At 45.6% G+C, this 13,477-nt stretch overlaps 1 protein-coding gene across 1 annotated transcript in view; it reads left to right on the top strand.

Moving 5' to 3' along the window:
• LOC115101169 (tyrosine-protein kinase ABL1-like) overlaps positions 1 to 13,477 on the top strand; it is a 58,409-nt gene that overhangs the window by 30,502 nt on the left and 14,430 nt on the right. Inside the window, 1 exon segment of the mRNA XM_029620444.2 lies at positions 12,580 to 12,744. Coding sequence (XP_029476304.2) covers positions 12,580 to 12,744 — 165 coding nt within the window.

Raw genomic sequence — 13,477 nt, 5'->3', positions numbered from 1 at the left:
CTGTGGGAATGTTTTTCATCGGTAGGGACTGGGAAACTGGTCAGAATTGAAGGAAAATTGGATGGCACTAAATACAGGGAAATTCTTGGGGGAAACCTGTTTCAGTCTTCCAGAGATTTGAGACTGGGACGGAGGTTCACCTTCCAGCAGGACAATGACCCTAAGCATACTGCTAAAGCAACACTTGAGTGGTTTAAGGGGAAACATTTAAATGTCTTGGACTGGCCTAGTGAAAGCCCAGGCTTCAAACTAATTTAGAATCTGTGGTATGACTTAAAGATTGCTGTACACCAGCAGAACCCATCCAACGTGAAGGAACTGGAACAGTTTTGCCTTGAAGAATGGGCAAAAATCCCGGTGGCTAGATGTGCCAAGCTTATCGAGACATACCCCAAGAGACTTGCAGCTGTAATTGCTACAAAAGGTGGCTCTACAAAGTATTGACTTTCGGGGGGGAGGGGGGTGAATAGTTATGCACGCTCAAGTTTTCAGTTTTTTTTGTCTTATTTCTAGCTTGTTTCACAATTTTAAAAAATATTTTGCATCTTCAAAGTGGTAGGCATGTTGTGTATCTCAAATGATACAACCCCCCCCAAAAAATATATTTTCATTCTAGATTGTAAGGCAACAAAATAGGAAAAATGCCAAGGGGGTTGAATACTTTCGCAAGCCACTGTACATGCTGACTAGACCGGGCACACGTCTGCCATCACGCGCATTTTGGATTTGAGAGATTTTTGCATATTTATATAAAAAAGCAAAAATATCACATTTACATAAGTATTCAGACCCTTTAATCAGTACTTGGTTGAAGCTCCTTTGGCATTGATTACAGCCTTGAGTTTTAAGCTACAAGCTTGGCACACCTGTATTTTTGGAGTTTCTCCCATTCTCTGCAGATCCTCTCAAGCGCTGTCAGGTTGGATGGGGAGCGTCACTGCACAGCTATTTTCAGGTCTCTCCAGAGATGTTCGATAGGGTTCAAGTCCGGGCTCTGGCTGGGCCACTCAAGGACTTTGAGAGATTTCTCCCGAAGCCACTCCTGCGTTGCCTTGGCTGTGTGCTTAGGGTAGTTGTTCTCTTGGAAGGTGAACCTTCACCCCAGTCTGAGGTCCTGAGCTTTCTGGAGCAGGTTTTCATCAAGAAGCTCTCTGTACTTTTCTCCGTTCATCTTTCCCTTGATCCTGATTAGTCTCCCAGTCCCTGCCACTGAAAAACATCCCCACAGTATGATGCTGCCACCATGCTTCACCGGAGGGATGGTGCCAGGTTTCCTCCAGTCATGACGCTTGGCATTAAGGCCGAAGAGTCCAATCTTGGTTTCATCAGAGCAGAGAATCTTGGTTCTCATGGTCTGAGGCCTTGAGCTTTTTACTGAGGAGTGGCTTCCGTCTGGCCGCTCTACCATAAAGGCCTGATTGATGGAGTGCTGCAGAGATTGTTGCCCTTTTGGAAAGTTCTCCCATCTCCACAGAGGAACTCTGGAGCTCTGTCAGAGTGGGTCTTGGTCACCTCCCTGACCATGTCCCTTCTCCCCCGATTGCTCAGTTTGGCCGGGCTGCCAGCTGTAGGAAGAGTCGTGGTGGTTCCAAACTTCTTCCATTTAAGAATGATGGAGGCCACTGTGTTCTTGCTGCAGAAAGGTTTTGTAACCCTTCCACAGATCTGTGCCTCCACACAATCCTGTCTCGGAACTCCACAGACAATTCCTTCGACCTCATGACTTGATTTTCGTTCAGACATGCACTGTCAACTGTGGGACTTTTATATAGACAGATGTGTGCCTTTCCAAATCATGTCCATTTAACCGTTTGACAGAGTGAACCTTCTCGTTTCGCCTCTTCCCTTCTGAAGTGAAAAAACTGGCATAATGGATTATGATCATTGTAGTTAATTACCACGTGTCTGTGCTGAACTAGAGTGAATATTTGCTTAATGAAAACTACAACTCCCTTCAGCCCAGCTTCCCACATAGTTCTTGATTTCTTTCGTGAATGATTTGATTTCTCTCTAGAGACCGGTACATGTTGGATGCACAAAAAAACAGATCTGAATGGAATTCAGTAATTGGACCGATGTCGGTCAATTAGTAATTTAAAAACCCCCAAAAAACAGAATTACTGTTAATCGCTCAGCACTATTGGCTGATTTAAATACAGTCAAGAAAGCTTACTAGCAGCCAGCGGCACTTCCCACACTGGTAGCCTATTTGTGGGTACCTTTCCAAACCCTATGTCAGATACTCCAGTGAGTGTAATTAGCTCAATATTAGGAGTTGAGAAATAATGTCGACATCATTAGAAATAAGATAAACCTCTACTCTAGGTATGCTATTCAAAATGTGTTAACTCTGTCTAAACATTATTTTTTTTAAATTCATGTGTGAACCTACAGTTGAATATTCCTGCTCTTCCAGTGCCATAGTGCTGGGGAGCAGAACGTGTTGCGATGCCTCTGCTCTTATCTCACACTCCCCAGGAATGTTAATCATGCACATCCCTAATCTCTGTCATGTGCCCAGTTAGAGAGCCTAGTGCCCAGACTGTCAGCTGTGTGTGGTGACCATCTTTCTCATGGGGCTCCCGAGTGGCGCAGCGGTCTAAAGCACTACAGACACCCTGGTTCGAATTCAGGCTGTATCACAACCGGCCGTAATTGGGAGTCCCATAGGGCAACGCACAATTGGCCCAGCGTCGTCCGGGTTTGGCCGGTGTAGACCGTCATTGTAAATAAAAATTTGTTCTTAACTGACTTGCCTAGATAAACAAAAGTTACATTTTTTTTTAAAGGAATAATTCTCCCTCAGTGGATCTCATCATGTAATGTGGCTCCACAGTAGATCACCAAATAGCCTCCCTCTGCCTTTCACCAGGTAACTCTGTTAGGGCTCAGTTAACCACAGAACACTTCTCATCTACACAAAAGGTGTTGGTTTGACATAAGATACAAATGTGGTGGCATCGGAATAGATGGCTGTCTTTTTACGGTCCCCTAACCAATTGTGCTATTGTGTGTTTTCGCGTAATTTGTAACTTATTTTGTACATAATGTTTCCGCCACCGTCTCTTATGACCGAAAAGAGCTTCTGGATATCAGGACAGCGATTACTCCCCTTGTACTGGATGAAGATATTTTCTTTAACGAGTCAGACGCGAAGGATTTACTCCAGACACCCGACAAGGCCCAAATCCCTGCCATTCTCAGGTGAAAGAGACAGAGATATTGGGGACATAGGTCTGGGTGCCTTTTTGAGGATCCGACGGCGAGTGGGTAATCTGCCTTTACCATCGGTCCTATAAGCCAACATGCAATCATTGGATAACAAAATACACGAGCTACGAACACTTATATCTTACCAACAGGATATTAAAAACTGTAATATCTTATGTTTCACAGAGTTGTGGCTGAACGATGACATGATTAACATCAAGCTGGCGGGTTTTACGCTTTTTTGGCAGGATAGAATATCAGCCTCTGGTAAGACAAGGGATGGAGGTCTATGTATATTTGTAAACAACAGCAGGTGCACGAAATCTAAAGATGTCTCAAGGTTTTGCTCGCCTAAGGTGTAGAGTATCTTATGATAAGCTGTAGACCACCCTAGTTTTAATCTATATTGTTCGTAGCTGTCTATTTACCACCACAAACAGATGCTGGTACTAAGACCACACTCAATGAGCTGTATATGGTCGTAAGCAAACAGGAAAACGCTCATCCAGAGGCGGCGCTCTTAGTGGCCGGGGACTCTCATGGAGGGAAACTTATATCCGTTTTACCTCATTTCTACCACCTTTACTCCACAAAAAGAGATGCGTACAAAGCTCTCCCTCGCCCTCCATTTGGCAAATCTGACCATAATCCTAGCCACCTGATTCCTGCTTACAAGCAAAAACTAAAGCAGGAAGCACCAGTGACTCGGTCAATAAAAATAATGGTCAAATGAAGCAGATGCTAAGCTACAGGATTGTTTTGCTAGCACAGACTGGAATATGTTCCGGGATTCTTCCGATGGCATTGAGGAGTACACAACATCGGTCACTGGCTTCACCAATAAGTGCACCGATGACTCCCCCCCCCCCCCCACAGTGACTGTACCTACATACTAGAGGTCGACCGATAAATCGGAATGGCCGATTTCAAGTTTTCGTAACAATCGTAAATCTTTTTTTTGGGGCGCCGATTTACAGTGGGGCAAAAAAGTATTTAGTCGGCCACCAATTGTGCAAGTTCTCCCACTTAAAAAGATGAGAGGCCTGTAATTTTCATCATAGGTACACTTCAACTATGACAGACAAAATGAGAAGGAAAAAAACCAGCAAATCACATTGTTGGATTTTTAATGAATTTATTTGCAAATTATGGTGGAAAATAAGTATTTGGTCAATAACAAAAGTTTATCTCAATACTTTGTCATTGCCAACAAAGGGTATATAAGAGGTCAAACGTTTTATGTAAGTCTTCACAAGGTTTTCACAAAGTGTTGCTGGTAATTTTGGCCCATTCCTCCATGCAGATCTCCTCTAGAGCAGTGATGTTTTGGGGCTGTTGCTGGGCAACAAGGACTTTCAACTCCCTCCAAAGATTTTCTATGGGGTTGAGATCTGGAGACTGGCTAGGCCACTCCAGGACCTTGAAATACTTCTTACAAAGCCACTCCTTCGTTGCCCGGGCGGTGTGTTTGGGATCATTGTCATGCTGAAAGACCCAGCCACGTTTCATCTTCAATTTCCTTGCTGATGGAAGGAGGTTTTCACTCAAAATCTCACGATACATGGCCCCATTAATTCTTTCCTTTACACGGATCAGTCGTCCTGGTCCCTTTGCAGAAAAACAGCCCCAAAGCACACCCCATGCTTCACAGTAGGTATGGTGGTGTTTGGATGCAACTCAGCATTCTTTGTCCTCCAAACATGACGAGTTGAGTTTGAACCAAAAAGTTATATTTTGGTTTCATCTGACCATATGACATTCTCCCAGTCTTCTTCTGGATCATCCAAATGCTCCCTAGCAAACTTCAGACGGGCCTGGACATATACTGGCTTAAGCAGGGGGACACGTCTGGCAGTGCAGGATTTGAGTCCCTGGCGGCATAAATCAAATTTTATTTGTCACATACACATGGTTAGCAGATGTTAGTGCGAGTGTAGCGAAATGCTTGTGCTTCTAGTTCCGACAATGCAGTAATAACCAACAAGTAATCTAGCTAACAATTCCAAAACTACTACCTTATAGACACAAGTGTAAGGGGATAAAGAATATGTACATAAGATATATGAATGAGTGATGGTACAGAGCGGCATAGGCAAGATACAGTAGATGGTATTGAGTGCAGTATGTAAACAAAGTGGCATAGTTAAAGTGGCTAGTGATACATGTATTACATAAGGATGCAGTAGATGAAATAGAGTACAGTATATACGTATACATATGAGATGAATAATGTAGGGTATGTAAACATTATATTAGGTACCATTGTTTAAAGTGGCTAGTGATATATTTTACATCATTTCCCATCAATTCCCAGTATTAAAGTGGCTGGAGTTGAGTCAGTGTGTTGGCAGCAGCCACTCAATGTTAGTCATGGCTGTTTAACAGTCTGATGGCCTTGAGATAGAAGCTGTTTTTCAGTCTCTCGGTCCCAGCTTTGATGCACCTGTACTGACCTCGCCTTCTGGATGATAGCGGGGTGAACAGGCAGTGGCTCGGGTGGTTGTTGTCCTTGATGATCTTTATGGCCTTCCTGTGACATCGGGTGGTGTAGGTGTCCTGGAGGGCAGGTAGTTTGACCCCGGTGATGCGTTGTGCAGACCTCACTACCCTCTGGAGAGCCTTACGGTTGTGGGCGGAGCAGTTGCCGTACCAGGCGGTGATACAGCCCGACAGGATGCTCTCGATTGTGCATCTGTAGAAGTTTGTGAGTGCTTTTGGTGACAAGACGAATTTCTTCAGCCTCCTGAGGTTGAAGAGGCGCTGCTGTGCCTTCTTCACGATGCTGTCTGTGTGGGTGGACCAATTCAGTTTGTCTGTGATGTGTACGCCGAGGAACTTAAAACTTACTACCCTCTCCACTACTGTTCCATCGATGTGGATAGGGGGGTGTTCCCTCTGCTGTTTCCTGAAGTCCACAATCATCTCCTTAGTTTTGTTGACGTTGAGTGTGAGGTTATTTTCCTGACACCACACTCCGAGGGCCCTCACCTCCTCCCTGTAGGCCGTCTCGTCGTTGTTGGTAATCAAGCCTACCACTGTTGTGTCGTCCGCAAACTTGATGATTGAGTTGGAGGCGTGCGTGGCCACGCAGTCGTGGGTGAACAGGGAGTACAGGAGAGGGCTCATAACGCACCCTTGTGGGGCCCCAGTGTTGAGGATCAGCGGGGTGGAGATGTTGTTGCCTACCCTCACCACCTGGGGGCGGCCCGTCAGGAAGTCCAGTACCCAGTTGCACAGGGCGGGGTCGAGACCCAGGACCTCCAGCTTGATGACTAGCTTGGAGGGCACTATATGGTGTTAAATGCCGAGCTGTAGTCGATGAACAGCATTCTCACATAGGTATTCCTCTTGTCCAGATGGTTTAGGGCAGTGTGGTTGAGATTGCATCGTCTGTGGACCTATTTGGGCGGTAAGCAAATTGGAGTGGGTCTAGGGTGTCAGGTAGGGTGGAGGTGATATGGTCCTTGACTAGTCTCTCAAAGCACTTCATGATGACGGAAGTGAGTGCTACGGGGCGGTAGTCGTTTAGCTCAGCTACCTTTAGCTTTCTTGGGAACAGGAACAATGGTGGCCCTCTTGAAGCATGTGGGAACAACAGACTGGGATAGGGATTGATTGAATATGTCCGTAAACACACCAGCCAGCTGGTCTGCGCATGCTCTGAGGGCGCGGCTGGGGATGCCGTCTGGGCCTGCAGCCTTGCGAGGGTTGACACGTTTAAATGTTTTCCTCACGTCGGCTGCAGTAAAGGAGAGTCCGCATGTTTTAGTTGCGGGCAGTGTCAGTGGCACTGTATTGTCCTCAAAGCGGGCAAAAAAGTTATTTAGTCTGCCTGGGAGCAAGACATCCTGGTCCGTGACGGTGCTGGTTTTCTTTTTGTAATCCGTGATTGACTGTAGACCCTGCCACATACCTCTTGTGTCTGAGCCGTTGAATTGAGATTCTACTTTGTCTCTATACTGGCGCTTAGCTTGTTTGATTGCCTTGCGGAGGGAATAGTTACACTGTTTGTATTCGGCCATGTTTCCAGTCACCTTGCCCTGGTTCGCGCTTTCAGTTTCACGCGAATGCTGCCATCAATCCACGGTTTCTGGTTTGGGAATGTTTTAATCGTTGCTATGGGAACGACATCTTCAACGCACGTTCTAATGAACTCGCACACCGAATCAGCGTATTCGTCAATGTTGTCGTCTGACGCAATACGGAACATATCCCAGTCCACGTGACGGAAGCAGTCTTGGAGTGTGGAATCAGATTGGTCGGACCAGCGTTGAACAGACCTCAGCGCGGGAGCTTCTTGTTTTAGTTTCTGTCTGTAGGCAGGGATCAGCAAAATGGAGTCGTGGTCAGCTTTTCCGAAAGGAGGGCGGGGCAGGGCCTTATATGCGTCGCGGAAGTTGGAATAGCAATGATCCAAGGTTTTTCCAGCCCTGGTTGCGCAATCGATATGCTGAATTTAGGGAGTCTTGTTTTCAGATTAGCCTTGTTAAAATCCCCAGCTACAATGAATGCAGCCTCCGGATATATGGATTCCAGTTTGCAAAGAGTCAAATAAAGTTCGTTCAGAGCCATCGATGTGTCTGCTTGGGGAATATATACGGCTGTGATTATAATCGAAGAGAATTCCCTTGGTAGATAATACGGTCTACCTTTGATTGTGAGGAATTCTAAATCAGGTGAACAGAAGGACTTGAGTTCCTGCATGTTGTTGTGGCCACACCACGTCCCGTTAACTATAAAGCATATGCCCCCGCCCCTCTTCTTACCAGAAAGATGTTTGTTTGTCGGCACGATGCGTGGAGAAACCAGCTGTCTGCACCGTCTCCGATAGCGTCTCTCCAGTGAGCCATGTTTCCGTGAAGCAAAGAACGTTACAGTCTCTGATGTCCCTCTGGAATGCTACCCTTGCTCGGATTTCATCAACCTTGTTGTCAAGAGACTGGACATTGGCGAGGAGAATGCTAGGGAGTGGTGCACGATGTGCCCGTCTCCGGAGTCTGACCAGAATTACCGCTTCGTTTTCCCCTTTTTCGAAGTCGTTTTTTGGGGTCGCCGGCTGGGATCCATTCCGTTGTCCTGGTGAAAGGCAGAGCGCAGGATCCGCTTCGCGAAAGTCATATTCTTGGTCGTACTGATGGTGAGTTGACGCTGCTCTTATGTTCAGTAGTTCTTCTCGACTGTATGTAATGAAACCAAAAAACTGCATAGTTTCCTAGGAACGCGAAGCCAGGCGGCCATCTCTGTCGGCGCCGGAAGTTAAAACATAGCGTAGCGTGTTACTGATGGTAAGCTTTGTTACTTTGGTCCCAGCTCTCTGCAGGTCATTCACTAGGTCCCCCCGTGTGGTTCTGGGATTTTTGCTCACTGTTCTTGTTATCTTTTTGATCTTGCGTGGAGCCCCAGATCGAGGGAGATTATCAGTAGTCTTGTATGTCTTCCATTTCCTAATAATTGCTCCCACAGTTGATTTCTTCAAACCAAGCTGCTTACCTATTGCAGATTCAGTCTTCCCAGCCTGGTGCAGGTCTATAATTTTGTTTCTGGTGTCCTTTGACAGCTCTTTGGTCTTGGCCATTTTGGAGTGTGGAGTGTGACTGTTTTAGGTTGTGGACAGGTGTCTTTTATACTGATAACAAGTTCAAACAGGTGCCATTAATACAGGTAACGAGTGGAGGACAGAGGAGCCTCTTAAAGAAGAAGTTACAGGTCTGTGAGAGACAGAAATCTTGCTTGTTTGTAGGTGACCAAATACTTATTTTCCACCATAATTTGCAAATAAATTCATTAAAAATCCTACAATGTGATTTTCTGGATTTTTTCCCCTCATTTTGTCTGTCATAGTTGAAGTGTACTTATGATGAAAATGACAGGCCTCTCATCTTTTGAAGTGGGAGAACTTGCACAATTGGTGGCTAACTAAATACTTTTTTGCCCCACTGTGTGTATATATATATTTTTTTTTTTTTTTTTGTATCTACTTGAGGCTAAATTGATTTTATTGATGTATTATATTAATGTATTATATTAATGTGTTAAAAAATAAGTGTTAATTCAGTATTGTTGTAATTGTCATTGTTACAAATACATATTTTTTTAATCGGCCGATTAATCGGTATCGGCTTTTTTGGTCCTCCAATAATCGGTATCGGTACCGGCGTTGAACAATCATAATCGGTCGACCTCTACTACATACCCCAAGCAGAAGCTATGGATTACAGGCAACATCCACACTGAGCTAAAGGGTCGAGCTGCCGCTTTCAAGGAGCGAGACTCTAACCCGGAAGCTTATTAGAAATCCTGCTATGCCCTCCGACGTACCATCAATCAGGTAAAGCGTCAATACAGGACTAAGATTGAATCGTACAACACTGGCTCCGACGCTCGTCGGATGTGGATGAGCTTGCAATCTATCACAGACTACAAAGGGAAGCACTGCTGCGAGCTGCCCAGTGACACGAGCCTACCAGACAAGCTAAATTACTTATATGATCGCTTCGAGGCAAGTAACACTGAAACATGCACGAGAGCATCAGCTGTTCTAGACGACGGTGTGATCACGCTCTCCGTAGCCGATGTGAGTAAGAACTTTTAAACAGGTCAATATTCACAAGGCCGCAAGGCCAGACGGATTACCAGGATGTATACTCCGAGCATGCGCTGACCAACTGGCATGTGTCTTCACTGACATTTTCAACCTGTCCCTGCCTGACTGAGTCTGTAATACCAACATGTTTCAAGCAGACCACCATAGTCCCTGTGCCCAAGAACAAGGTAACCTGCCTAAATTAATACCGACCAGTAGCACTCACGTCTGCAGCCATGATGTTCTTTGAAAGGCTGGTCATGGCTCACATCAACACCATTATCCCAGAAACCCTAGACCCACTCCAATTTGCATACCGCCCCAACAGATCCACAGATGTTGCAATCTCTATTGCACTCCACTATGCCCTTTCCCACCTTGACAAAAGGAACACCTATGTGAAAATGTTATTCATTGACTACATCTCAGCGTTCAACACCGTAGTGCCCACAAAGCTTATCACTAAGCTAAGGACCCTGGGACTAAACACCTCCCTCTTCAACTGGATCCTGAACTTCCTGACAGGCCGCCCCCAGGTGGTAAGGGTAGGCAACAACACATCTGCCATGCTGATCCTCAACACAGGGGCCCCTCAACGGTGTGTAGTCAGTCCCCTTCTGTCTCCCTGTTCACTCATGACTGCATGGCCAGGCACGACTCCAACACCACCACCATTTAAGTTTGCCGATGACACAACAGTGGTAGGCCTGATCACCGACAACAATGAGACCGCCTATAGGGAGGAGGTCAGAGACCTAGCCGTGTGGTGCCAGGAAGACAACCTCTCCCTCAAAGTGATCAAGACGAATGAGAGGATTGTGGACTACAGGAAAAGGAGGGCCGAGCACGCCCCTATTCTCATCGACAGGGCTGTAGTAGAGCAGGTTGAGAGCTTGAAGTTCCTTGTTGTCCACATCAACAACAAACAATCATGGTCCAAATACACCAAGACGGTCGTGACGAGGGCACAACAAAGCCTATTCCCCCTCAGGAGACTGAAAAGATCTGGCATGGGTCATCAGATCCTCAAAAGGTTCTACAGCTGCACCATCGAGAGCTGATTGCATCACTTCCTGGTATGGCAACTGCTCAGCCTCCAACCGCAAGGTGGTACATCACTGGGGCCAAGCTTCCTGCCATCCAGGACCTCAGGCAGTGTCAGAGGAAGGCCCTAAAAATGGTCAGACTCCAGCCACCCAAGTCATAGACTGTGCTCTCTGCTACCGCACGGCAAGCGGTACCGGAGCGCCAAGTCTAGGTCCAAAAGACTTCTTAACAGCGTCTACCCCTCAAGCCAGCGTCTACCCCTCAAGCCCCCCCCCCCCCCTTTTACACTACTCTTTGTTTATTATCTATGCTTATTCACTTTAACTTTACCTACATGTACATATTACCTGGACTAACCTGTGCCCTCGCACATTGACTCTGTACCGGTACCCCCTGTATATAGCCTCACTATTGTTATTTTACTGCTGCTCTTGAATTATTTGTAACTTTTATTTTTTACTTAATACTTATTTTTATTAGCTGCATTGTTGGCTAAGGGCTTGTAAGTAAGCATTTCACTGTAAGGTCTACATCTGTTGTATTCGGTGCATGTGACAAACTTTGATTTGAGATAAAAAATCATAACAATCAAGGATCCGTGCTCTGCCAGGGTTCAATATATCACAGCATGCCTTTCTCTTGAACTGAATATTTTACTCCTAGCTTTTGTCCTTTCTCTCGGGTATCTCTATGGCCTCAGCAGATGATCAAATGCTTCTCTCTGGTCCTAGTGCCCGAGCTGAGGACATGTGTTGTGAGAGATGCAAGGTGTGGATGTGTGCTGACAGAGGAGCCTCAAAATGAAGTCACTGTGTGGGCCAGCCGGGGTTCAGTAAAAATTCCGTCTTCTATCTCTTTCCCTTTCTCTTTCCTTCTCTATATTTCCACCTCCCCGCAACTCATTCCAGTTCTGGTAACCTTGACGTAGCATCCAAAGCCCTCTGAGTCACATTATTTGAGTATAATGAGCGTAATCTGTGGCTGAAGTGTCGATTATGTCTTACGGTGTTATTCCAGTCCTAATTGGAAGCTTAACGCAGCTCGAATTTCCCCTCTCACTACAAAATGATGATGGGCCAACTCTTATTGGAGAGTCTTGTTATTGAAAACAAAGTCTTAAAATTGAAAGGAAAGCCTGGAACTCCAGGAAATGAATCGTACAGGTGGTGGAGAGGTGGACTATGTTATTGGACTTCATTAAAGAACTCAGTTAATGTTGATGCCTTTAATACCATAGTCAAATCACAGTAGCTGTGCAGTCCAGGACAATGGTGCAACCATGAAACCTTTTTCGGGGAAATGTTCCTTCGATGTGACGTGGGGAGGTTCTCTGGAGTATATATTGTTTAAATACACAGAACGCATACAGGTGTGAATGTGTTTGTGTGTCCAGACTGAAGCAGTGACAATATCTGTTCTGAAATGCCAGCACATTGACATAGTTTTTTCTGCTTTCTCTGTTTGTATTTCATGGGTACAAGTCTGTTTCTGCTCTCTTGCCAAATCCTGATGGATTTGACGTTGTGCATGACCAGGTGTGGAATGAAAGCTAAACAGACTGGAACCCAGGCTGTGTTTCTTTGACAAGGTGATAGGAAGGATATTCGCCTGATTAGTTGTTGGTTTATTTAACACGGATCTGATCGACTCTCTCCAGATCTCTCTCTTTCCCCCAAAGTCCACTTGTTTAATAGATAAAGACATGTTCTAATGCCGGACCTGTCTGTTGTGTGTTCCAGAAGCTCTCCAGAGACCAGACTTTGAGCCCCAGGGTCTGACCGAAGCGGCCCGCTGGAACTCAAAAGAGAACCTGTTGGCCGGACCCAGCGAGAATGACCCCAACTTGTTTGTTGCTCTTTATGACTTTGTGGCCAGTGGGGACAACACTCTCAGCATAACTAAAGGTAAGAAAATGGTGTGTGTATGTGGGGAGACGAGAGATTCTCTTGGTGGGAGTTGGGCTCAATATCTTAAAATTCTTGTCAATTCAGGAATTGAGTTTCACTACTATGACGTGACATGAAATGGAACAGGCCCCAGCTCTGCGCTGTGAGTCTGTCTCTGTGAGAATACATTCATTTTCCATCCAGACAGCTGTCAGAAAACCGTTTCTGTGCTCTGAAACGATTAACAATAAAACCGTCCATCATAGCCCAGAGAGCATCAGGCTTTGTGAAAATACTCCCTCTGGGCATATTGTGGTCAGGGATCTGCCTCAGTCATTGGTCATGGGGTCAATGTGCAATACGGCCCTCAGCAGCAGCAGTTAAACAGGACAGACAGTATGCGTGAGCATGATTGTTTTTCTTTTCCTTAAACTTGTGACTGTGCTGAGATGGGTACAGTGTCCTCCCAGGGGGATGGGGAGGGTTTAGAGGGTGACGTATCTGACTGGAAATCCACATATTTGCGTCCCGTTCCCTATCTCTCCCTGTGACGCTCACATCCTGGCTGTCCGCTCACACACGAGTTCTTTCCAATGGAGCAGCTGGAAAACAATTGCAGGAGAGAGTGTGATGGAGGATGGGATGTAGAGATTCACTTTAAAGGACCAGGAAATACAGATCCCAAAAATGTTATGTAATATATGAAATAAGGTATTTTTTTATTTTTAATTGAACCTTTATTTAACTATGC

This window comes from Oncorhynchus nerka, linkage group LG19 (genome assembly GCF_034236695.1).
Source record: "Oncorhynchus nerka isolate Pitt River linkage group LG19, Oner_Uvic_2.0, whole genome shotgun sequence".
NCBI classification, from domain to species: Eukaryota; Metazoa; Chordata; class Actinopteri; order Salmoniformes; family Salmonidae; genus Oncorhynchus; species Oncorhynchus nerka.
Note: the sequence above shows the minus strand (reverse complement) of the source record. Positions and strands in the feature narration are given on the sequence as shown.